The sequence below is a fragment of the Tursiops truncatus genome, chromosome 4, assembly GCF_011762595.2.
Source record: "Tursiops truncatus isolate mTurTru1 chromosome 4, mTurTru1.mat.Y, whole genome shotgun sequence".
Lineage (NCBI taxonomy): Eukaryota > Metazoa > Chordata > Mammalia > Artiodactyla > Delphinidae > Tursiops > Tursiops truncatus.
In genome coordinates this window covers 35,187,543-35,215,009 of record NC_047037.1, presented here as the reverse complement: position 1 = coordinate 35,215,009, position 27,467 = coordinate 35,187,543, and the positions used below count along the sequence as shown (strand labels likewise).

At 37.8% G+C, this 27,467-nt stretch overlaps 1 protein-coding gene across 2 annotated transcripts in view; it reads left to right on the top strand.

Moving 5' to 3' along the window:
* PLCH1 (phospholipase C eta 1) overlaps window positions 1–27,467 on the top strand; it is a 238,412-nt gene that overhangs the window by 123,617 nt on the left and 87,328 nt on the right. The window contains exons 3-6 of one of the 2 annotated variants that reach the window (XM_019946331.3): window positions 4,980–5,126; window positions 7,137–7,379; window positions 15,517–15,647; window positions 18,927–19,097. In XM_019946331.3, coding sequence (XP_019801890.2) covers window positions 4,980–5,126; window positions 7,137–7,379; window positions 15,517–15,647; window positions 18,927–19,097 — 692 coding nt within the window. Of the gene's footprint in view, window positions 1–4,979; window positions 5,127–7,136; window positions 7,380–15,343; window positions 15,648–18,926; window positions 19,098–27,467 lie in introns of those variants that run through there. The other variant, XM_033855399.2, reaches the window with a different exon arrangement.

Below are 27,467 nucleotides of genomic sequence, written 5' to 3'. Positions count from 1 at the left end.
ATCCCTGGTCCAGGAAGATCCCACATGCTGTGGAGCAACTAAGCCCGTGCGTCACGACTACTGAGCCTGTGCTCTAAAGCCACGAGGCACAACTACTGAGCACACATGCCGCAACTACTGAAGCCCATGTGTTCTAGGGCACCACGTGCTACTAAGCCCATGTGTTGCAACTACTGAAGCCTGCACGCCTAGAGCCCATGCTCAGCAACAATAGAAGCTACCACAATGAGAAGCCTGCGCACCACAACCAGAGAAAGCCCACGTGCAGCAACAAAGGCCCAACGCACCCCAAAAAAGTTAAAAAAAAAAAGTAAAATAAAATTAGATCATCACACAACTCTAAATTGCCAAAGCCATGGAACTGTACATTTAAAACATTTGAATTTTAATGTATGTAAGTTATATCTCAAAGCTGTCATCAGGTGGCATGTATGGCATTCCTAACAGAATGTGATTTTCTCTGATTCGACCTTGGCTTAAAGACTTGAACCCACTTGGATGCCATATAGACTTAGTGGCAATGTTAGGCATCTCTCCCCCCAAATGATACTTTCTACTACAATGCTTCAAATAGGAAATGTATTTTTTAACAGCATTTTCTGCTTGAGGGAATTAGTGAAATGATAAACCCTAAGGAAATTTACTTATTTTAAACTAACTGTGGCAGAAATGATTGATTTAATCCCTTTAAAGAGATGAATTCTAAAGGACCTTATAGACCACTTTGTTATGCCTTTTATTTTACAGATGAGACTGAGAGTTTTAAAACTCTAATTATGTAGTAAAGTTAGAAATGTAGTCCTCTACTCATCTGTTCTGCTCTTTAAATATTTATACTATTCTGTTATGCAGCGATTAAAATAATAATTATTAAGAGTCTGTAAAAACATGGAAAGCTGTTTACAATACAAATGAAAAAAAAGCAGGGTGCCAAATGGCTGAAATATCATGATTGCAACAAATATGTCAGCTATGTATTCATATTGAGGCCTGGAGCACAATAGACAAAAACAGTATGTGTGTTATGTAATGGGCTCATGGGCGTTTCTCCCTTAATATTCTTGAACATTGCTGCATTGTATCCAAATAAACTTCTTTTCTAAAAATATTAAGGCTACCACAGGGAGAATGTGATATCAGAGACATAGTTTGTAGCTGCCTGAATCTGTAACCTGCATTTGCAGACTTTCCCCAGATACCTTGCAGCAGTGGAAATGTGTGTGATGAGGTTACATCATCCTAAGCCTCTGGCACTCTTCCTTTGTTTTCCTGCCCCTGGAATTTTGCCTTTGTCTCCTTGTTTCTCACCCTATTTTATGGAATCTACTGATCTGGCATGGCTGGTGAATGACTTTTATAGTGGGTACTGTTACCTATCTCAACTGAAGGTAGAACATGAAGAGATTATGCTGACCCTTAAGTAGTTTAGCTGACACTGGAAGAATATTTTGTCTCTAACATGGGTGATTATTACCCAGTGGGAATGAGTTAGAAAGAAGGAGGGTTCTCCTTCTCTGGTTAGCTGTACAGCTCCAATGGACTGTCTCATTTGAGGAAGGGAGAAATGGGTTTAGATGACTTTCAAGACTTCACTAGACTTGATTTTTTTCAAGGTGACTGACTATGTGGCTTTTTTTTGTGTGATAGGGAACATCATGGAGAAAGCATAAAGCGACTACATGAACACTTTAAGCAGGACATTGATTCATACCCTAGCTCTGCCAAGTATATTTTGATCATATGTACTTGTTCATGGCAACGGATAATGCTGGAGTTTTAGCCCATGGATGAGTTGGTGGCATAAATGTGAAGCTAGCGAATATTTAATATCTTATTCAAACACACTCCCTCTCTAAGGGGTTGGATTCCACTTTCTAAAATGTTTGGGTTTCTTTGGACGATGCTAAGTGATAGGCGGTATTTATTAGCTCAAGTAAGTGATTAAACTTTTATATCGCCGTGCTTTTCCTGTTAAAATGCTGAGAATATTGTAGCCATAGCAGTTCCATTTCAGGGAAAAGAAATGGGACTGTGAAAAGTAAAGGGAAGGAAGGGGCAGTGTGAGTAAAGTAGAGGGCACCATGCCAGATATATAGAGGGTCCTTTCCATAGGTCTGTAGTCTTTGCTTTAGATCTCTGATGGTACAGTTAATTCAATTTTCTGTTCTGGTATAAACAGTTCATTTTATTCTCTCTTCCCAAACAGACATCTTCCTGAATTATGTTTTTTTATCCCACTACTCCTTTGCTCAGAAATATCGAGTGAGTCTCTCTCTTATTGCTGTTGGATTTCAATCTTAGGCCAGCATTCCTAACCCCTGACACCTAGTCTTATCTGGCCCAAAGAATCAAATATCCTGTTAATCCCCTTTTAGGTCACTGTAGACAGAGGACCATCTCTTCCTACCCTCTGATCATACCCCTGCTCTTTCCTGTCCCCAAGCCTCCATTGACACTGTTTTATTACTACACTCAACCCCATCCCAGCACACTGTATTCTCTTTTTACTATGGACTCTCATGTATTTTTGTCTTGGCATTTATTTTTTAAAATATCAGTAATAAAACTGTAATAATAGCTACCATTTATAGTGTTTATATTGTTCCAGGCACCATTTTCAGTACTTTACATGAATTAACTCATTCAGTCTTCAACAACATTTCAAGGGGTAACATTATTGCCATTTTATACACAAAGACATAGAGGCACAGAGGGATTAAATAATGGGCCTAACCTCCTACAGCTAATAAGTGGCAGATATGGAGTTCCATCCCAGGCTGTCTAGATCCAAACACTGTTCTGAATCATAGCTCTAAACTACCATTTATAAGTTATCTTTTTAAAGGTTTCATGCTCTTGAAAGTTAACCTCTTTAAGTCAAAGTCTCCTTGTTCTCTGCTTCACCTCATTATATAGCCCTGTGCATGGTGCAGGGGGTGACTGTGAATATCTGCTTACTGATGTGACCTAAGGTCAGTGGCCAAAGAAGTTCTAATAGATTTTTCTGGGAGTTTTGGCTTGCGTGGTTAGACTTGATGATTTAATCTTGATACACTGGCTGTCTTCTGTTCTCCCTCTAATGACTGGTGTGAGATGGTCAGGGTGACTGTCAAGAATTCAAATCTGTGGCTCTCATTACCTAAATGAATGGTGCTCAGTGGTAGGTAAATTTACTAATGTACATGAAACCAAATCTCAGATTTTGTTCTGGTCTTCAAAGTAAACATTTTAAGTTTGCGTGTTTTTTTTCTTAAGCAGTATTTTATTACTTGTATATTTGGTATGTCATATGAAATGGGTAAGAGCAACCTACACTTCACCTTTCTTGCAGAATCAAATCCCAAAACCATGCTTGATTTTGTGCAGTTCTTCCTTGATTTCTTTGGGAGAAGGAAAGACTCTGCATGGAGGAAATAGTGGAAGTTGGTTATGTTGAAGTTACCTTGAGTACTCTGTGCATACAATGTTAAGCTTTGGGATCAGGATTTTTCCTAGTAAAAACAAGTTAGCCAAAGAAGCCGAAGGCTAACATTGTTGGAGTTGACTTACTGCGTTTCTTTTATCTAATGGTAGGCTGCTTGATCAGGTAGGTACTCAGAGCCAGTTGTTCCTAGTGCTTTAATGGTTGCATCTGTCCTATGTATATTAGTCGGTGAAACAGAAGCTGTTTCTGGCTGATGCAATGAGAAAAGGGCGTTTGGAAGAGTATTGTATAACTTGGAGAGCCAAGGGGAAAATGGAATAATTTGCCAGCTTCAGGAAGAGTAACTGTGACAACTGTAACATCTTGGGATGGCCAACCAGGAGTGTCTCTTAAATCTTGTACTTTGAAATGACTCAGTTCTGTTTTCATTCAGTGCTTTACTCAGGGTGTATGTTCCTTGAAAGGGAGTCAGGTTTGCTCTCAGCTTAAGTCAGGTGACCATTTCTTGCTTGGGGTGATTGACGGGCCACCAAAGGCACATGGAATGGGAAAGAAGTATTTCCAAAGGAAAAGTGGGTGCAATTAACAAAGAAAGGGAAACAGACACCACCAACAGATACAGATGCTCACTTCCATCAAGGTTCATCTCAAAGAGGAGAATTTAAATGATAGCATTGACTTGGATAATAAGTGATTTGGATTTTATCTGAGTTCAATCACCAAGTTATTTCTCTACTTAGAAAATCCTAGCAGCTAAATTCATTAACAAATATTTTATGTTTAATTGCAAAAACTTGATTTTTTTCCTCATCACATTTTTTTTTTTTTTTTGCGGTACGCGGGCCTCTCACTGTTGTGGCCTCTCCCGTTGCAGAGCACAGGCTCCGGACGCGCAGGCTCACTGGCCATGGCTCACGGGCCCAGCCGCTCCACGGCATGTGGGATCTTCCCGGACCGGGGCACGAACCCGTGTCCCCTGCATTGGCAGGCGGACTCTCAACCACTGCGCCACCAGGGAGGCCCCTCATCACATTTTAAAACATTTATTTAGCTGTTTTCAAGCATACCCAAAATTATAATGTGAACCCATATACAACTTCAACAATTGTTAAAACATTTTGCCAGTCGTGTTTTTGCTAATTGCATTTTGAAGCATTATCATAAGATGTTTTTACTGCTGGCTATATAAAAATTCACAAGTTTTAACATGAAGCCTGAGAACTTGTTTTATGAACATAAATTCAAGCACCAAATTATCATCGATCTTATACCAAAAGGCATGTTGCCAGCTAGAGCAAAAGACGCTTTGTTCAACAGTAATGCATTGTTTATCTAGAAGTAGCATTTTATTTCTATCAGTAAGGCTTTTCACTGGTTTAAGCCTGATGAATCAATGCTTTAACAACTGTCTCTTCAGATTACCTCTTCTGAATTTGTCTTCTGGATCTTGAGCCCTTAGGGTGTGATCAGAAGTTTTATTTGACAGTAAGGTTTCTGAACACCAGGACTCACCTGCATTGTGTGAGAGCTGAATGTACTCTAATCTTGTTTGCAGTTGAAAGATGCATGAGTGTCATGCAGTCCGGGACACAGATGATCAAACTGAAGCGTGGGACCAAAGGGCTCGTCCGGCTCTTTTACCTGGATGAGCACAGGACCCGCCTCCGATGGAGACCCTCTAGGAAGAGCGAGAAGGCAAAAAGTAAGACTAACTTTTGAATTCTCTGTTCGGCTTGACAGAGTAACACATGGGTTCTATTAGGTGGGCTCTGAAGCTTCAGATCTGTAGACTTTTCATATTTCTGCAAGTTTTAGGGTCAGTTGTTAGAGAATGTGAAGAGACAGAATAAGTGATGACCAGTTTTACTTTTGTTAATTCTTTGGAGGAATTTAAATCCATAAAAAGTTTTCTTATCCACGAGTGCTGTAAACGGTAATATTTCCCCTGTGTTGGAGACATATTTTTGTAGTTGGGATATGAGGTTTTATAACTTGACGTCTTTTATTTTCCTATGAAAAGTAAAGGACATCATAAATCCAGTGGGATTTAAAGTGTTTTGACATATTCTGAGCACAGTTAACTGATGAATGAATTAACAAAATTGTTTCAGTGATATCAAGTAAAATAGCGTTGATCTGTCTCCTCTGTAAAGCCTCTCTCCCACACCTTCTACACTCAGCACCCAGTCCTTGCTGAGTCCCCTGTAGTGTCTCTCTCATCTGCTCCCTCCCTCCTGTTTTCACAGGGGTCTTCTTCGTCTAGGGTCTCTTCACCTTTCCGGTGGCCTATTGCAGTCTCCTAACCAAGCTCCATTTTGCTAGTTTCTTCTGCCCCTATCAGATAAGATGCTTTCCTCTTCAGCTCATAGACAACCTCGACTAATTAGGCTTTCGTGATACACAAATGTATTCTCTCACATAACAAGAAACTCAGATTGGCTGGCCTCAGGCATGGGACATTGAGTCTCTAGTTCTGTTTTCCCTGAGTGCCCTTGGCTCTGTCCCTTGCGTGTTGACATTGTAATCGGGGCAGCAGCAACCTGGCTTCACAACTGATAGGATGGTGAAGATGCAGAAAGGGACCTTCTCTTCAGTGCTTCCTTTTCAAGAGTGAAGAACCCCTTTCCACACCCTTCTCTCAAAGCAGGGTGCCCATGTCTCCTTGGTTAGAACTGGGTTATGTTCCCAAACCTAAAGCAATCATAGGACATAGAAGTGGGGCCACCCCACTGGCTTGGACCCACTAGAACTTGCCCGGGGGCTGGACATAGGCTCATTTCCCTGTGAGTCATGTGGAGAACGAGTTAGAAAGACAAATTGGGAACGTGCCATTAAGGCAGAGCAGAGGCGTGGACGGTGTATATGGGCAATCAGTAAGATTGCAACCCTTCTGATTCATGCCCCCAAACAAGCAAGCAAAAAAACAAAAAAATACTGTCTTAGTCTAAAGTAATCCGCTCTGCAAGTGCTTCTGTGACACACACTGGCAGCATTGCCCCACTACCTAAATAATGCTAATCTCTGGTCTGTTACTTCAGCTCCTCATAATCTAGCCTCCAGCTCGATTTATCTCTTTCCAGCTTTATCTCCCATTACTCTCCCTCTTGAGCTTTTCAGTCCAGTGTAAATGGCCTGTTTAACATCTGTGGAGCGGGCCTCATGTTTCTGTATCTTTATGTCTCTTTCCCTGGGCTGCCACTGTGTTTTCCCCTCCGCCTCTCTAAGCCCCGCTCTGCCTTTACCCTCATAGTTTTCTCTCTATAAATCCCAATCACATTTAGCTATGCTATTTGGTTACCACCAAAATTTTTTTTCCCTTCAATTTTTAATGGCTGTTTTATGCATATTGTAAAACGTCAAAGTTGGCTCTAGGTCTTTGTATGTTTTCCTGGCATAAACGTATAAACTATACATTTGACATATTCATAGCCCCCTTTTCTACCAACCTTCTTGTCCTGCTGGGCATATCTGTCTTCCTATCATAAATTTCAATACCCTGACGCAACACCCAGGAGGGTGTTGTCTGGCTGTCAAGGAGAGTAAAGTGGTACCTGGAGAAGGTTACTAGCAGGAAATGACAGAGCTTGTATTTCACATTCGGGCTTAATATCACAATTCACAGACAATGAATTTTATTTTTAAATTTTAAGATGATTTTGCTTTCCCTACATATCTTCACCTGCCACATAACTGTGTATCTCTTTCCTCACAGTACTTATTGACTCCATTTACAAAGTCACCGAGGGTCGGCAGTCTGAAATATTCCACAGACAGGCTGAGGGGAACTTTGATCCCAGCTGCTGCTTCACCATCTACCATGGCAACCACATGGAGTCCCTGGACCTCATCACCTCCAACCCTGAGGAGGCCCGCACCTGGATCACAGGCCTCAAGTACCTGATGGCCGGCATCAGTGATGAAGATTCCCTTGCCAAAAGGCAGAGGACCCACGACCAATATCCTCCCTAGAACTTTAATGCTAAACTGTGTGTGAGTGTGTGTGTGTGTGTGTGTGTGTGTGTGTGTGTGTATTAGACTATATTTTTTTCCCATAATTTTGAGGCTTAAATCCACTTTCCTTGCTGTTTTTTAAATTTAATTTAATTTTTATTTATTTACTTTTGGTTGTGTTGTGTCTTTGTTGCTGCGTGCGGGCTTTCTCTAGTTGCAGCGAGTGGGGGCTACTGTTCATTGTGGTGTGTGGGCTTCTCATTGCGGTGGCTTGTCTTGTTGCAGAGCACAGACTCTAGGTGTGTGGGCTTCAGTAGCTGTGGCTCACAGGCTCTAGAGCGCAGGCTCAGTAGTTGTGACGCACGGGCTCAGTTGCTCCGCGGCATGTGGGATCTTCCTGGACCAGGGCTCAAACCCGTGTCCCTTGCATTGGCAGGCGTATTCTTAACCACTGTGCCACCAGGGCAGCCCCGCATTGCTGTTTTTTTTTCTTTACCCTTAGTATCTTTCTGTCCCCTCCTCACTCCCACCCCAAGTAAATGAATGCATAGAACACGTAGAAACTTAAGCTTGCGTGAACTGAGGTGCAGACTTCTTCTGAGGGGACTGGACTTACTTTCACTATCTGTGACATGTATGGCCTTTCTGAGCTCAGTTTCCTTATCTGTAAAGTGAGAGTGTTAGGTTCGTTGACCGCTTTGGTTCCCTTCCTCATATTTTGAATGGTCTTAAGAATACATGTTCCCCCTCTCCACGTAGGAAATAGTACCACTTCCTTCCTTGGGTGTCATTGGAATGTGCATCCTAATTTTTTCCCAGAGTGGTGGTAAATTTGTGCTGCTTTAGCTATAATCCCTCACCAAGGGCATTGTTGGAGCAGACTGGAAATATTCAGCCCCTGAAAGGATGTTGACAGTGTAAAGGTCTAAGCTGATGAGCCATGATGCTTTCATCAGTGTTCACAGCATGCAGATAAATGCAACTGGGATTCATAAATGAACAAAACATAAACATAGGAATTAACTTTCTGTGCTTTTTCCTGCTAGTTTGGTTCCTAACTCCTTTACATTTGATAAAAAACAAATACTGAATCATTGAGAATGCTTTCTGGTACAAGCCACAGAACCATACTAACAGTGCCTCAAACAATAAAGAATATTCATTTTCTCATGAACAAGAGATCTGAGATAGAGCGGTTTCAGGGTTAGTTAATTCAGTGGCTCATTAGAGACCTAGGTAATGTCATTAGAGACCTAGGCTCTGCCATTCTCAGCATGTTGGCTTGGTCCTTTAGCTGGCTACCCTTTGGTCAAAGAGAAGTGCAGCAGCTCTAAACACAGAGGAGTCCTGCCCAGAGGGAACAAAGTTTCTTCTCATAAACGTTCCCCCATTTTTTTTTAAGAGCAAAGAAAAACTTCCCAGGAGTTCCACAAAACACTACCTCTCATCAATGGCCAGAAATGCTATTACAGGCCCATTCCTAAACCAACCTCTGACAAGAGAAATTAACATAATTGGACTTTGATCTCAGGACCCTTTTTGCATTTTTAAAAACTGAAGACCCCAAAGAGTTTTTATGTGGGTTCAATCTATTGATATTTGTCATATAAGACATTAAATGTGAGAATTTCAAAAATATCTCACTAAAAATTATAATAAACTATTACATGTTAATGTATTTTTATGAAAAATAACTTTTTCAAAGTAAAAGAAATTAGTGAGAAGTGTGGTATTGCTCTACTCTTCTGCAAGTCTTTAAGGTTTTCTATGTGTAAGATCATATCATCTGCAAACAGATAATTATACTTCTTCCTTTCAGATTTGGATGCCTTTTATTTCTTTTTCTTGCCTAGTTGCTCTGGCTAGAACTTCTAGTACTATGCTGAGAAGAAGTGGTGAAGGCAGGCATCCTTGTCTTGTTCCTGATCTTAGAGGAAAAGCTTTCAGTCTCTAACTATTGAATATAATATTTGCTGTGGTTTTTTCATATATTGCTTTTATTATATTGAGGTAGTTTTCTTCTATTTCTATTTTGTTGAGTGTTTTTATCGTGAAAGGGTGTTGAATTTTGTCAGATGCTTTTTCTGCATCAATTGAGATGATTGTGGTTTTTCTCTTCATTATTTTGATGCAGCATATTACTTTGATCAATTCTTATATGTCGAACCATCCTTGAATTCCAGGACTAAATCTCACTTGGTCATGGTGTATAATCCTTTTAATATACTGCTGAATTTTATTGCTAGTACAGCTGACCCTTGAACAATGCAGGAGTTGGGGTGCAGACCTCCAGAGCAGTTGAAAATCTGAGTATAACTTTATAGTTGGCCCTCTGTATCTGAGGTTTTGCATCTGTGGATTCAACCAGCTGCAGATTGTGTAGTACTGTAGTACTTATTTATTGAAAAAAATTTCCCATATAAGTGGACCCACACACTTCAAACCCCTGGTGTTCAAGGATCAACTATATATTGTTGAGGATTTTTCTTTTTTTTTTTTAATTTCAGGCTAAATATATATTAATTAATTTTTATTTATTTTTGCTGTGTTGGGTCTTCGTTTCTGTGTGAGGGCTTCCTCTAGCTGTGGCAAGCGGGGGCCACTCTTCATCATGGTGCACGGGCCTCTCACTATCACGGCCTCTCTTGTTGCGGAGCACAGGCTCCAGATGTGCAGCCTCAGTGCTTGTGGCTCATGGGCCTAGTTGCTCCATGGCATGTGGGATCCTCCCAGACCAGGGCTCGAACCCGTGTTCCCTGCATTAGTAGGCAGATTCTCAACCGCTGCGCCACCAGGGAAGCCCCTGTTGAGGATTTTTGCATCAGTGTAAATAAGAGATAATGGTCTGTAGTTATCTTGTAGTGTCTTTGTCTGCCTTTGGTGACCTCATAGAATGAGTTAGGAAGTGTTCCCTCCACTTTAATTTTTTTTGGAAAAATTTGAGTATTTTGGTATTTGTTCTTTAAATATTTGATAGAATTCACCAGTGAAACCATCAAGTCCAGGGATTTTCTTTGTTGAGAGATTTTTGATTACTGATTCAATCTTCTTATTAGTTATAGATCTATTCATATTTTCTATTTGTGATATAGTCTTGGTAGGTTTTATATTTCTAGGAATTTGTCCATTTCATCTAGGTTATTCAATTTTTTGGTGTATAATTTTTTATAGTAGTATCTTATAGTCCTTTATGTTTCTGTAGAATCAGTAGCAATGTCCCCACTTTCACTTCTGATTTTAGTACTTTGAGTCTTTTTTTCTCTTCGTCCATCTAACAAAAGTTTTGTCAATTTTACTGATCTTTTTGATAAAACTACTTTTGGTTTCATTGATTTTTCTCAGTTGTTTTTCTACTTCATATCTGTTCTCATCTTTCTTATTTCCTTCTTTCTGCTATCTATCTTTTTAGATCTATTGAGACTTAACTGCTGCCCTCAAATGTGGTCTATTCTGAAAATGTCCCATGTGCACTTGAGAAGACTGTATATGCTGTTATTGTTGGGTAGAGTGTCTGTATATGTCTGTTAGATCTAGTTGGTTTATCGTGTTATTTAAATTCTTTATTTCCTTAGTTCTGTCTAGTTGTTCTATCCACTATTGTTAGTGAGGTACTGAAGTCTCCAAGTATTATTGTAGAATTATTTCTCTCTTCAATTTTCACTGTTTTTGCCTTATATATTTTGATGATCTGTCATTAGATGCATAAATGTCTATAACTGTTATATCTTCCTGCTGTATTGAGACTTCTATTAATACATAATATCCTTCTTTGTTTCTTATAGCCTTTTTTGATTTAAAGTCTATTGTTTGATGTTAATATAGCCACCCCAGCTCTCTTTTCGTTATGATTTGCATGGAATATCTTTTTCCAACCTTTCATTTTCAACCTGTTTGTGTTTTTGGATCTCAAATGAGTCTCTTGTAGACAGCATATAGTAGGGTCATGAGTTTTTATCTATTCTGTCAATCTGTCTTTTGATTGGGGAGTTTAATTCATTTACATTAAAATAATTATTGATAAGGATTAATATCTGTTATTGTGCTATTTGTTTTCTTTATGCCTTATAGCTTTCTTGGCCTCTTATTTCTTGCATTATGTCTTCTTTTTTTGTATTAAAATATTTAAATCCCATTTATATAAATTCTATAGCTGTTATCTTTGTGGTTACCTTGGGGATTACATTTAATGTCCTAAAGTTACAATACTGTAGTTTGAATTTTTACCAGCTTAGGTGAATAGTTTTTTTAACATGATTTGTTTGTCCATGTTTACTGGAAGTAGAAAGTTTTCATATTTGAATTAATCAGATTGACAGTTGAGGAATTTCATATTCTGAAAATATGCTATCTGGAAACCGAGTGTACCCCAGAACCACACAGGGGAACAATTTTACAAGAAATATTGAAGAGTTGATGTTTATGTCAGTGAGGAAAGAAAAGGAAACAGGAAATTAATGAATAATGAAGAGGAAGCTGATGTCAAAAATAGGAAATGTTATATTGAGTCAGAGAACCATTCTCATACAGATTTGTCAGAATTGGATAGGGGTTTAGATAATGTCTTAATATCAAAATGACATCCTTGATTGGATGTAAATTTAATAACATTAATTGAGGAGAACAGAGCTGATATGTTCATTATCATTATATTTCAATTAGGCCTGAAAATTTCAACTGTGAATGAATAATGAGAATAATGAATCTTAAATAGTTGTGTGAAAAAAATCCATCCAGTGTAAAGTGAAATTCAAGTTATTTCTGCAGTGTGGCCATGTTGAATGGAGGTAGATGAAGTACTCGGGTCTATCAGAAGCAATACAGTATTGTGGTTAAGGAGCAAGACAGTGCTGCCCTGTCTGGGTCTAGCCCCAGCTCTGCCATGTACTATGTAACTTTGGGGGACTTACTTAAACTCTTTTACTTCAGAGTCTTTATCTGTAACATGGTGATGACGATAATGATGGTATCTGCCCTATGTCATTGTGTGACCATCAAATGAGCTGATTATACACAAAGTGCTTTGAACACTGTCCAGCTCATATTAAGCATTTTATAAACAGTAGCTGCTGTTGTTATTGCTAAAGAGAGATAAGGATTGGCAAATCTTTTGCTTTTCCTGTTCAGATAGATTGATGTCTGAAAACTCGATGGTCCCAGCATGGAAAGATGATGCTGCTGGCATATTCCTCCATCAGATCATTCTCCTCCTTGGTGCCCCCACCTTACCTCTTAATGCCACTTGGGAAATTATTACCTGTAGAAGACTTTATGGGTGTTGTAAGCTGAAGCCTTACACCTTCCCTATAAATCAAGGGTCCTGCAAACTGCAGCCTATAGGTAAATCTGACCCACCACCTTTTTAGATGGGCTCCTAAGCTAACAATGGGTTTTCAATGGTTGAAAAAATCGAAAGAAGTATAAAGTTTTGTGACATGAAATTTTAGCCAATTAATTTATGTATTGTCTATGGTAGTTTCTGCATAACAATGGCATAGTAGAGTAGTTGCAATTGAGACCAAATGGCCTGCAAAACCTAAAATATTTATTATCAGGCCCTCTTCAGAAAAAATTTGCCCACCCCTGTGCTAAATAATACCGTTCAATGCTTTATATTCTCCTAAAGTGTTTTTTTTTTTTTTTTTTTTTTGCGGTACGCGGGCCTCTCACTGCTGTGGCCTCTCCTGTTGTGGAGCACAGGCTCCGGACGCGCAGGCTCAGCGGCCATGGCTCACGGGCCCAGCCGCTCCGCGGCATGTGGGATCTTCCCGGACCGGGGCACGAACCCATGTCCCCTGCATCGGCAGGCGGACTCTCAACCACTGCGCCACCAGGGAAGCCCTCTTCAAAAGTTTTTTGATTAGACAATACTAGGCCGTAACTTTTCATTTAGTTTTTACTCTCCTAGTTTTTCTTTGCAGAAATACTATTTCTTTCCTTAAATTTATCATGTATTGGCTATGAATCATTAATTCAGGGTTTTCTTGGGCACTCATGTCTCAATTATGAACAACAACTTTGAGGTATCAGAATACTTTTACCTGCAATTATATCTTATACCATGTGTACTGTTACTGAGAGAGAATGGTATTTCCTTTCATAGAATCTTACAGTTGGAAGGGGCTTCAGGGTCATCTAGTTGTGCTCACTGACATTATACATGAAGAAATGGAAGCCCCAAGAGGTGATGTAAGTGACCCACTGTCACAGGGCCAGGTCAGCATGGAATCAGAAGTAGTGTATATTTCTTGGTCTGAGTCGGCCTCTGTTTCTGTCTTACCAATCCCAGATCCCCTAAACCAATTGTCAAGGCCAGCTTGTGTGTTGACACTGAAGGCCTTGCAGACACAGGCTCACCCAAAAGGGTTTGTTTCTGCAGAATATTCCTGCTTAGTGTCTGCTTGTATCTGCTTCTTCTCTGGAGAAGTCTTTGAGATGCTTTGATAAAGAAGTATAAAATAAAAGGATGAAAATGCTGCCATCCTTGGACTCATTTATTCATTTCTTTGAACTCTGGCCAAATATTTTATGGGGCACAGAGCAGTGTTCACAGTCAAAAGAAACAGAGCTCACGCAATGGGTGCTGTATTCCCAGAAAACAGAAAAAAATGAGATTCAGGTACTTACTAGTAATTGGCCCAAATGTTTCACTCTTTTGATTCTTCAGTTATTTTTCCCCTGGTCCTGGGTCACCCTTTAATTCCCAGGTATCATATATAATGAGGTCCTTCCTGAACTCTATGAGGAACAATTGAATTTGAAAGAACTGGACTGGTTATATTCAAATGTTATAAAGGGAACAAAATGTGAAACAGATATTTACGATTGAAAAATCACTTCTATTTAACTTTAGGAGAAATAAGACTAATTTTCCAGTTTTTACTTTCTAAGGTATAATCTCCTATAATCATAGTTTGAATCACCTAAGAAGTATAAGTGTTCTGAGTTACTACTGGGAGGTTAGTTAATATTTCGTCTTAAATGAAAATTTTTCAGTTTGATGTCACCTGTTTGATAAGCAAACGTTATTCTTTGACACTTTCCTTTGACCTACTCCCATTCTCCCATTTCTTAGATTTAAACCTAAGTCTTTCCCTTACTTTGATTCTGTTTTTCTCCCATCATCTTCATTACTTTCCTCTTCATTACCCTTTGAATTTTGAAGCTCAATTTGGTTTTCTAAATGTACATACCGTTCCTACCTTCTGTTATCTACCCCCTAACAACTGTGAATCATACATTTTAAAAAAGCCCTCTGCTAAAACTTACTGGGAATTTTAAGCTCATCCATTTGTTACCAGTTATTCTGCTTCCTCACTATGTAAAACGACCCAAGACTCATCCTCCTGGGGGCCTTTTAAAATCTCAGTTCACATGATGTAAATCCTTTGTATCTAAACTCATATCCTCAGGCACCTAGTATCATACCTGAGCTTTGAAGCAACCTCTATCATATCAGGCTTGCAGTTCCTATTAATGCCCTTGATTTAGAAGTTGAGGATATTAGGTAAGAATTGTCAAAGTTAGTCATAGGAAAAGGAGCAGTGTAGAGACAGGCCTTCTGTGCAGGAGAAAACCGTGCTAGACCAAGTTGAAGGAGACCTGGGGTTGAGACCTGGTTCTCTTACTAATTCTTACCAAATTTCTCCCTCTCTTCTAGTTTTATATCCTCATCTGAACAATGAGGAGATTGAATGAGATGGTCTAAGCTTCTAACTGTAAGAGGGGGACTGAGAAAAGGGAATTGAAAAGATCATGTTGTGTAGGGATATTGTGAAGGTAAAAAAAAAAATGCTGGATGAAAGGTCATAGATGGAGAAGATAAGGCCTAAATTTGGTATACATGGGGTCTCATCACATCATAGAGATGCTGTAACAGTTTGGATAAAATCTTAAAGAAGCTCCCAGAGTAATATGGTTTGACTCTCATTTCCCAGTGAAGGGAATCACCTATATGTGCTCTCCTTCCCCCAGTTCCTTTTGTTGTCACTGTTAGTAGCTCACTAAGAGCCTGTGGATTGCAGGTCCTCCTCAAAAGAATTTCTTCTCAAGTTTGGTGTGAATGATAAATGTCCTTGTGAGTATTCTGTGAAAGCAGTTTTTATTTTGATGAAAATGCAAGTGTTTTTCTTGACCTTTCTGCAAGTGGGTGAAGCAGACCTTTGAGGAAGCTGATAAGAATGGTGATGGCTTATTGAACATTGAAGAGATACACCAATTGATGCACAAACTAAATGTCAATCTGCCCCGAAGAAAAGTCAGACAAATGTTTCAGGTATATTTTCACAATTGGATTGGCCTTATGTAAAATACACGTTGGAGGTTATCGATATACTGAGGTATTTCAAAAGGCTATTTTGCCTTGTTGGAAGCTAATATTACTACTCTGTATTGTTTTGTTTTTCTTTGAAGACAGAGGCATTTTATTTCATCAAGGAAAACTTCCTAAACTTAACATGCATCCACAGTTTCACTTCCTAAAGTGCTTTGTTGTTGTTGTTGCCATTTTCAGAGAGTAATTCTAAGCATTTAACCTGGTACTTAAATAATGGGGTAAATGGGATCAAGTCACTTGGAGAGGATGATAAGATCTCATCTACCAACCTCATGGTGTGTTGTGAGGATCAGAATAAAGACTGAGTAACACGACAAAATAGCACGCGTGGAAATCCTCAAGAGCCCTCTATTTTGTTACAGAGGAGTTTAAGATTTAGAATCCTTAAGGCTTAGAAGTGCTGTATCACTTCTACCATTTAGGGAGCCCTCCAGAAGTTCACTCCAGCTGCTTGTTGGTGTTAGATGAGATGCTCTTTCCCTGTTGGTAAGTTCTGGAGGAAAATCCATGGGCCCAAACTTATTCTGTGGCCCCCAGCTGGGATTGTACTCAGTCTTCCACCTAAGGTGCAAAAGTGAGTTCTGTTAAGTTAAAGTTGGTGCAAAGACATGTTAGATTATTAGTAATTAGTAGACTACTAATTCAGGAAATGCTCTTATTTGGAGATAAGTCATATGTATAATCCATGTTTTGCAGTGATTTTCTAAGTGACTAGGTAGGTGATATTTTTAATATGTAAAATTAAGTATAAGCGTTATATTTTATGATGTTTAATGTTTTGTGCTTCCTTTGTTTTCTAACCTCGTGTTATCAGAGATGGTAAGGGCAGAAACAGCATGAGGGGTGAGTTGCAACAATGAATGGAAGATGGAGGATGGCTTCGATCTGTGACCTCTTACGGTCACAGGTCCTGTGGTCTTGTCCTTGGAAGCTGGAGATGGTTTGCACTGGGGGAACTGGGTCCCATTGCACTGAAGAGAATGGAAAGAAGAGGAAGGAATGAGATAGTCTATAAAAGGAACCAGAGATGGAATGAGGGACTTTGGAGGGGAAATGAGTTGTCACAGAGTGAATTGTTTTTAAGTTATATGGAAAGGTTTGCCATGTTCTTGGCACTCCCTGTGACATCTTACTTTTGTTCTATTTCGAGTCCCACCTCCCCATGCATTCCTTTCCATAGGAGATATTCATAGTACTGGAGAGATAGCTCTGATTAAATCAGAGAGGCCACGCTTAAATAGGAGGGCAAAATCTATACCTACAAAAATAATGATTTGGGGGGTACTTTTTGGAAATAAGATAGAGAAGTAACATAAGATATTAAACTATTTTTACTTCTGTATTTTTTCCTCCTTCAGACACATTTTATCTCTAATACACTGAGTATTTTAGAGGGTAAACCGGGAAATATTTATGTCAAAAGTCTCGTAAGTTCAAAGTTAATGCTTTAGAGAAGTTTTAAGAAAACAGTAAGGTCTCTTTTTATGACCTTGGATTTAAAGACTGAAAGACTTCTCAAGCCAGCAGTGACTAGAGAAGCAGCTGGACTTCTATTGTATGTAGAATATTACTATCATAGGTCTTGCATGTAGCAGAGTTCTGTGAGTGCTCAGGGTGGAGTGATGGAAACAAAGATCTTAGTATTATTTTAAGGAACTTTTTTTTCTGAGTTGCTGGTAAAGACATTAAAGCCTTCCTGGAATTTTCTTTGCCTTTTTGTTGCAGTACAAGATTCAGCTGGTTTCTTTTAAAAATAGTCTTTTAAGGTATGGATAGCTTCTTTTGAAGTCTTTGATGCTATTGCTTAAAACTTAGAGTTTACTGTTCTTAATGGTGTAGGCATTTCCAAGGAAGTCTTGAAAAATGTATCATCTCTCTATCCAGGTCTAGATATTTTGAAACAAACTTATGGCAGAAATATGAACATTAGACCTACTTTCTTTGGATGCAAAGACTCTACAACCAAGAGCCTCAAACACCAAAAATGTTGGTATTCTCTAGACCAATCTGTCTCTGCCTTTAAAATGACAGAAAGCAACAGCATCACAGAGAAACGGTGTATGATTTAAATATTGGTCTAAGTGGTTGCTCAGAATTGACCCAAAGTTAGCAAAGTTTAAAAAAGTATATTTTTATACACACTTTGACTTTCAAAACTGTATTTAAAACCACATACCAGCTGACTATATGTCACAACATCTATGAATTTCAAAATGCCATTCAGTCCCTGTCAGTTTTTGCTCAGCTACAGCTGTGTTCACTAAAAATAAAGGAGATCATGTAAATGGATTGGTTTTTCATTATATATCCCCAACAGTTTTATGGTTTTATGACAAATTCAGCCAATCCGAAAGCAGGTACGTGGCGAAAGATCCTTGCTCAATAATTACTAGGAGCAAATAATTTCAACTAGTGATCAGTCCAGATGGATTTTTCAGGCTTTTATGGAGGAAAAGGTACCAATGATGCTGATGGCTGTAAGAGCAATAAGCTACCTATGCAGAATTAAGAGAGATTCTATTATAGGTAAAAATTACATTTGATTGAATCGCAGTTCAGAAGCTGATGAGAGACTAGAATTTTCATCATGTATTAAATGTATTTTCTCTCTTTCGTTCTTGATTAGTCTTGTCCAAACTTTCTTTTATTAGTTTTGTCAAAAGACCAGCTTTGGGTTTAATTGCTCACCTTTGATGTTATATCTGCTTGTTTTCTATTTCATTGCTTTCTGCTTTTGCTTATAATTTATTTCCTTCTATTTTCTTTAGCTTAACATTTTTCTAGCTTTTGGAGTTGAATTATTAGCTTCTCTGATTTTAATCTACATTGCTTATACATTGAAAACTTCAAGTTTCCTTCTAACTACTGCATCACACAAGTTGTAACACGTGGTACATGCGTTTACTTCTGTACGTTTCATTTCCTATTTAGAAATGTGTTTTTTCCAGACACAGTTTTTTTTAAGCTTTGTTTGTTGCTTTATAAATTTACTGTGATCAGAGAAATTAGTTTTTATAAGGTTGATTCTTTATAACTTGAAACTTTTTTGTGGCCTAATATATAGTCAGTTTTTAAATTGATCCATGTGTGCTTGAAAAGAACTTATTTACCATTTGTGAAATGTGTATTAGCCTTTTTTATAGTAAATATTATTTCCGGCTACTGAATTTCCTATTTCAAACTCTCACACTGCCTTGTTATTTTCTATGCCTCTTTCAGGAAGCTGATACAGATGAGAATCAGGGAACTTTGACATTTGAAGAGTTCTGTGTTTTTTACAAAATGATGTCATTGAGACGGGACCTTTATTTGTTGCTTTTGAGCTACAGTGACAAGAAAGATCACCTAACTGTGGAAGAACTGGCTCAGTTTTTGAAGGTGGAGCAAAAGGTATCATTAGACTGTTAAACTGAATGTTTACTTAAAAATACTTGTGAAAGATACATGAGTTTTTCTTGAGGTTGGGTGTAGATATTCTTTAAATTTAGAATAGAGGGGTAAATATCACAATTCCACAAAAATCTTATCTATGAGTTATTTAAAATGTGTTTCCAGCATCTTTAAAGAGGGAGTGACAAATTGAACACTTATACAATCTTTAACCTTAAATATGCATATTTTTCCACAGAGTAGTGGCAATTAACTCATGTGTTTCCTTTCAGATACCATGGTAATGTTTTCTTTATAGTAATAACATAGCTAGACATTTATTAACTATGACATAATTCTTAACTAGCAGTATAGTAATTCATTGGTAAATATCTTCCTTCATACCTTGCCCCGTGCATCTCTTCCATTTTGGCTGCGCTGTATACTTTATAATTAACCAGTATTAGTAAGTAAAGCACTTTTCTGAATTCTGTGAGTCATTCTGGCGAATCTTGGGAACTGAGTTGTGGGACTTGACAAAGACTTTCTCCTTAATGAAACAAGCTCTAAGCAGGCTCTTCTGAGTCAGTTTTTCAAAGGTTCCATCCTTTGGCCTTGTCCTTAAGAGTCCAGCTGTAGCAAGAATCCTGTCAGTTTAACCAGTCTCCATCCTCGATATCTAATCATCCTCAATATCTGATAAAATTCCTCGCCTATCACTATTCCCTGGATGATATTTGATCAGCCTGGCCTGCATTTCAGGAAGAATCCTGTTAGGTTGGGTTAGCCAGAATCCCCTCTTATGCCTCCACTGACCCCTACCTTGCTCCTGGGCTATAAATCCCCACTTGTATTCGCAAATGAGCCAGTTCTATACTGAGCTCTCTTTTTCTGTTTTGCAACAGTTACTGATTAAAATCTATTTTTACTGTTTTAAGTAATGTCCAGAACTCCCAAATTTGTAGTAGGCCAGGCAGAAGTGGGGGTAGCCTGAGACCTCATCTGCGGCATCTGAAGCAGGGTTAGCCTGTGGGACTGAGCCCTGCAGGGTCTAATGCTGACTCCAGATGGTAAGCGTCATGACTGAATTGCATTGCTGGATACCCAGCTAGTGTCGGAGAGTCAGAGTTGGTGGTGTCAGAAAAAAGACACTAGACCTGGTAATATTTTACTTTATCCCATTACCACAATCACATGCATTTTAGTAATTACAGATCCAGATTTTATACATTTTGTTGTTGCTTTAAGGATTAAGCCAGATAGTGTTAGCAAAATGTTTTATCAAAATCAGTTATTTTAGTTTGATAATTTGGCAAAGGCAGAGATTCTCCATTAACAAAGTTAGCTGTTAAGGCAGGAAGAAAATGGGAATGGGGTAATAGAAGAATTATTTTCCCCAGAGAACATGCCCTTTCTAAATCATTATTCCCTGTTTCCTGCATTTATAACTACTCCTGCATTGTCATCAGAAGAACTCTTCACAGTATAGTGGAAAGAACCTTAGACCAGGAGTACAGAAAATCTGCATTTCATATCCTGCAAGCTTTATCAGTTGGAGAATCTTGGGCAGGCCAATCAGTATTGTTTCTGAGCCTTGGTTTCCTGATCTGTACAAAGGGGAGCTGATTCCTACCTTTCTTATCTCACAATGTCAGATTGAAAATTGATTGGGATGATGAATGTGAAAGCCCTTTGACAGAGATATTCAGAAGCACAGCAGTGTGAGAAATTAAAATGTTCAAAGAAAGCACTTCAAATTCATTTGTGCTAGTGGAATTTACCCAATCCATTTGAATAGCAATAGTGGATGTCACTTGCTAAGGGGCATATGTTTCTTCCCTCCTTTTGTTATATTGACATTCAACCAGTAAATTTTAGTTGGGGAAAACAGAAGCCAGTGTTCTGTGACATCTGCTCCTGGCAAATGATTACACGCGTTTCCAGTTTAATTTTCTAAACTAGCTTGAAGCTACATATGGGTATAACATGAAAGAAATTTTAAAAAATTATCATATATCAAGAGGAAAATATTAATGTCCTGAAACTTTATATGTGGTCCAATATATCAAACATCATAAAATGAATGTCAAGTGCAAACTTGGAAAATATTTATAATATACAAAAGAGAGAAATAGTGAATTTCCTTTTTATGGAAAGTACTTCCACAGACAATTGTGGGAAAAGATGACTACCCAATAGAAAAATGTGCAAAACGTTTGAAACATATAAAAAACTTTGCACAATGTCAATGATCTATTAAAAATGTTCATCCTTCACTAGTAATTTAAAAATGTGAAATAAAACCAAGACTTTTTGAATTTTACTTTTTATTTTAATATGCTTCTGCATTATTTCCATTTTTAAATTTTTTTTTTATTGGAGTATAGTTGATTTACAATGTTAAGAGACCATATATCACCCATCAAATTAGTAAAGGTTAAAAAAATATACTACCAAACATGGTGTCCATTTCTTATATTTCTGGTGAAGCTGTGGAATGGTACAATCTTTCTATGGGCAGTTTTATCATTAAATTGTATATCATATATAAAATTTTTACCAATCCATTTTACATCTAGTAGTTCATCCTAAGGAAATAATTGTGTATAGAAAAAAAAGTTATAAAGTTGTGCATTTCAGCATTCTTTAAAACAGAGAGAAATTGGACATGATCTAAAAGTGCAGCAGGAGAGTCATTTAGTCAAGAGTTTTGTGGGGTTTTGAGTTTCAAAATGGGATTTTCACAGTGGAACGAATCTGAGGCAATTTGATGATCCTTATGGCAGTAATTCATTCGTTTCTGATGGTGTAAGATTGGTGTAGACACCAGAGTATTCAGATTTTACAGATTTACTGAGTTGTGAAATGAAATATCACTGCCGGCCACATAGGCTGTCGGGATTATGGGAGTTCAAATACTGGCCCGTGAGTCAGATTTTTATTCCACTGAAGCTCTTTGCAAAATGAATTTATGCCTTTGACAGGTCCAACTGCTGTTTGATTAGGACTTTCATCCTTAAAATATGATGTGCTAAGGTAAATTCTTACTGTCTTTTATATCTGTGAAGAAGTGCCAGTTAAGGAAGAAGCCAGTTGGCTGAGGTTTCTCTTCCGTTGCTTCCTTGCATCCACAGATCAAGATCACAGATGTCCACTAGTCTGTGATTCCAGAGTACGTGGGTTGGTTGAGGCTCTTTGTTTCATTTTTTTCCCCTGTTTGCCAAAAAGCAACCTTCATCTCTTCCAGAGTTCCTATCCATTTTTTGGCACTGGCGCTGAATGTGTTTTGAGTTCAATTCTTTTCAGAGTTTTGGTTCAGGAGTGAGAAATTGATTTCATTCCCCCCACTCTCCTCGACAACCTTTCTTAGCAAGCCTCTACCTTCTTTTTATCTTTTTGTTTCTCATGGATTGAAGAGTGAGGAAGAGAAGGCAGGAATATTGAAGAGTCCTTATAGTTTTCAAACCCTTCTAGCTGTTAACCAAGAGCAAAAGCTACTTCCATAGATAAGTCAAAAGCAGATTTCTATTTATGTAGCGTTTTTATCTGAAATATGCATGTGGATGGTTAATTCCAGGGGAGTTTTCAGAACTTTTCTGATCCCATGCTAGAGCGCCCTCTTCTTGCTGAACTTTATGACATAGACCTATACATTATCCCTTTGTGGTGGTTCTTAACAGTTGCTCATTTTGCTTTTTTATTCTTTCTGCTGAAATATTCCCTTGATTCTTCTGATCCAATTATAGGTGTCATTTGTTCCCTCTCCCTTCACTACCCTTTACTGAATCCAGACTGGTTTGGTGAGAGTCGTGGTCATTCTAATCTTACCTCTCTTGTGAGAAATAATTATAAATTCTTCTTTGCTATAACTACCCGTTTCTGGTGCTAGTGTACCTTTATCTTCTTTTTTTTTTTTTTAAATCATTCTCCTCGTCATAAAAGCAGTTCTTTAAGAGGCTTTCCTGAATTTGTTTCATTTTTCTTAATTATTCACAGTTAAAGCAGTGAGAGACTGTTCAGAGTAATTATGTCATGTAATATTTTTTCTCCCTTGAATATAGTTCCCAAATGACATTTCTCTGTGAAATAGTCATGTATTTAAATGCTTTGAAATTTGTGGATTAATTTTTGGATGAGTGAGAGTAGCCATTTTGGGGAGATAAATAGCTCTCATGGTTGTCTTATTCAGCTGGAAACTGAATGACCATTCATTTAGAGATGTTTCACTACTCCCTGCTGAAATTACCCAAAAATACAGTAAAAAGACCTCTCCCCGCCCTGTAAAACCACAAGGACAAAGAGAATGGGAGAGGAAACAGAAACAACAAAATCTTAAAACTTGTCTGATCCAAAGGAGACCCCAGAGCACTGAAACTCAAGCCCACGGAGCAGGAAACCACGAAGCATGTTCATTTGCCCAGAAGAACCCAAGAAAGATCAAAAATGAAATTTACATGATACTCTGAAAACAGAAGAGCAGGGGTTGAAAACACAAGCACTGGTTGGAAGTCTGATCCAGATGTAGTTAGGGCTCCAGATTCTCTCCCCTACCTCTTGCAGCAGGACAGCTGTCCCTTCTCCACCCTGGAAAAAAAACCAACCCAAGGAAAAAAAAACCCCTAAAGATATTTACATCAGGAATTTCCTGAGTCCAGCCAGAGAATTCTACAGTGAAGCCTGCTAGTCAGTAAGCTCTGCTCATGAATACAGAGCTTCCAGCCAATTTTTTCTTGCCTTAGTTTGAAATAGGTTTTTAAATAGTCAGTTTAAAAAATGGGTTTTAAATAACCAAAGCTTACCACATTTGAGGAAATTCTTTGCTATAAAAAAGAGACAAAGGCAAACAAATAGAATCAAGAAACTTGGAGGAAATAGAGGCAATGCAGGGAGAAGGAAACTTTAAAAACTGACATTAATACAGCAGAGCGATTAAAAAAATTTCAGCCATGAAGCAAGAGAAAGATGCTATGAGAAAAGAAGATTCAGAGGAAGAAGAGAGCAGAGAACTAAATTCGTTAGTTGGCTTAGAAGATAAAGTTGAGAAAATTGTCCCCAAAGGAGAACAAACAGGAAAGAAATGGAAAAAACATAAGGACATTAGTAGATCGATCCTGAAGGTCCGCTATCTGAATAACAGGAGTTACAGAAAAAGATAAGAAAAAATAGAAGGGAGGATATTATCAAATAAGTAATACAAAAAATGATTAGAGCCCAAAGGGAGGAATGTCTAAATTGGTAGGGTCCACTGAGTGCCAAACACAGTGAATGTAGAAAAGATCCACGCAGAGACAAATCAAAGTGAAATTTTGCAATGCCAAGGATAAAATGAAACCCTAAAGACTTGCAGAAAGGGGGAAAAAAAAGCCTTATCAAATTAATGAACAAAGACAGGTCCTGTAAAAAGGATTGGAATCAGAATGGCATCAGACTTCTCAACAGCAACTCTGGAAGCCAAAAATCATGAAGCAATGATTTCCGACCTAGAACTTTCTACCTGGTCAATTTGTCAACCAAATGTGGGCACAGAATAAAAAACACACACAAAAATATGTGCAAGAAATAAATAATTTACCTCTCAAGTGCTCTTTGATAAGAGTGACAGAGTGAAATTGGGACAAAAAACTGAGTGAAATTTTAGAACTTAACCAGCCTGGAAAAAGGAGGACTTTTATAGTGGAAAAAATGGAATTCATGGATTCCCTCTTGCCTTTGATGTGGAAAATTATACCAAGAGACCATTAGAGTCATTGGGAAGAATTTGTGATAGGGACATTACAAATTAAATGAATGGATGGGAATTCCAGCAGTTAAATCAGAAGAAAATTCTATAAGAATAGAAACACAATCAGATTATACAATAGATCTAATGTTAACATTTGCATATTCAGGACAATTTACACACTGAATTGTAGTTTAATAAAAGTTAAGATATAACTGTATTGGGAGGATTGATAGAGGGCGAAAGTTAGTTTTGCTGGCCCAGAAGAGTTGTCTTTATTTAAAAACAATAAAAAGTTAAGAGATAATATTTAAAGTATATGAAATATAAAATAACATCATTAACATAATAATTAGGAGTATAAAGACTCATTCCACAAGAAATATCTAGAGATGTTGGCATTATTACCTCTGGACAGTGGCTCTGTGTATAAAGGGGGAATTCTGCTTTTAGTCATAAGCGTCTCTGTTTTGACTGACTTAATTATGGATATGTTACTTCGGTAAAAATAAATGGAAAAGAGTTTAGGAACCTTAAAATTCTTTGCAAATTATATTATGATTTTGTGTTTCGTGTGTTTTGGGAGTCATTCCAATCTGGAATCATCAAAGAGGTCAAATTATGATAACTGATTTGAAAGTCGCAAAAATTTCAAAAGTTAAGATCCAGGAGTTTCAGCTATACTGAAAAAAATAATCACTTTTAAAAGTAAGTATTTCAGTTTCTTAGCAGAAATAAAGAAAACACCCAGACAGTAGATACAAGGTAAAAGAAAAAGCTTTGGAGTTGAATTGAGAAGGTTGAAATTTGAACTTTGGTGCTGCCTTTTAATGACTTTATGACTTTGGTTGTGATAACCATTCTCAGTGTCAGTTTTCCTACCTACAGGATGGGGATAAAGATACTAAGTTTACAAGAACTGTTTAAGATTATGGATGTAAAACCTTTTTATAAACTGCATAACATTGACTACATTATATAAACGTAATCAAGTTTTCCTCAAGTTCTTCTTTTAGCACAAATTTCTCTGTATAGAAAAAACAATCACTAGTGTTAAGAGACAGTGAGTGGCTCAGATATTGATAGCAAACAAGACTTTCAAGTAAACTCCATGGGAAACAGGGAGAAAATGTTTCTATTTCATCTTATCAGCCATGTCAAATAGAAAGCAAAACAAGGGGAAAAAGAACAATAAAGAGCTAAACTAAACTATGTTAAACCTTCATTCATACAGTAAAATCCCAATGTAACTTTCAAAGTGAGGTCTGAAAAAGTCAATTGTGTAAAATGCAAGATTTTGCTATTGGGAAGTTAATTAAATGAAAGCAGGGATGGAGGAAGGATGAGAGCAGATTGACTTACATTTCAATTCTCATTGTTATGAGGTTTTAATGTATTTCACTGAGTTAATCCTTAATACTTGAATTTTGGATTAGCTCCCATTAATTCTTACATGGTGCCCAGGAAATTTTGGGCTTCCTAGAATGCCTACTGATATTTTCATCAATTTAATGAATACTTTTCAAATATGATGATTTTTGTTAACACCTTCTGCTTTGTATTTTGAGCTAGTAACATGTTCTCATCGGCAATTAGCTCCATCCCAGGATGCCGGGGTTTTCTTTTTTGTTTGCTTGAATTTTTTTAGATCTCATTGTCTCCTGGTAGACTACCTGAGTCTAGTGCAAGTCCCCAGCATCTCTGAACAAATGGCCTCGTAAACCAAATAATTGCAATGTGAATTCAGTCTTCCAATGGCACATACAATTTTTATCAATTTGGTTCTTTCTATTTTGTGAGAAATTACTTATCTTTTAGACTGCACGTGATAAGCCTCTCTAGCTTATAGCAGACAAATTAATGAGCTGCTTAAAGCCAGACTTGGTCAGTTGAGTTCCTCGCAGGCAGCATGGTTTCATTTATTTATGGTATTTTCGGGTGGTGTCTGGTAATGTAGGCCTCTGCATGGAGTAAAGGTTATAAAATTTACTCAAAGAATGTGTTAGCCATTATGCAGCTAGTTTTAGGGGAAAAAAAGCATTCTGTGCTCTTTCAAACATGCAAAAAATGGTTGCATAACAGAGCTTTTTTTTCCCCCTGCAATAAGTTAAATGCTATTAAATAGACAGTTTGAATTAGATTTCACTAAAGCATAGGTATTGAACCTAAGAGATAATAGAATTTTTGAGAATATCATTGAAATATAAAATACTGGCTCGCAAGTTAGCTTCCTCTATCATTATTCATTAGTATATTTATTTATTGATTGATCTTTTTTTATTTTATTAAAATTTTTTTAATACAGCAGGTTCTTACTGTCTATTTTATACACATCAGTGTGTACATGTCAATCCCAATCTCCCAATTCATCCCACCACCCCACCCCCACCCCCACTTTCCCCCTTTGGTGTCCATATGTTTTTTCTGCATCTGTGTCTCTATTTCTGCCTTTTCATCTGTACAAGTTTTCTAGGTTCCACATATATGCATTAATATACGATATTTGTTTTTGTCTTTCTGACTTACTTCACTCTGTATGACAGTCTCTAGGTCCATCCACATCTCGACAAATGACCCAGTTTCATTCCTTTTTATGGCTGAGTAACATTCCATCGTACATATGTACCACATCTTCTTTATCCATCCATCTGTCGATGGGCATTTAAGTTGCT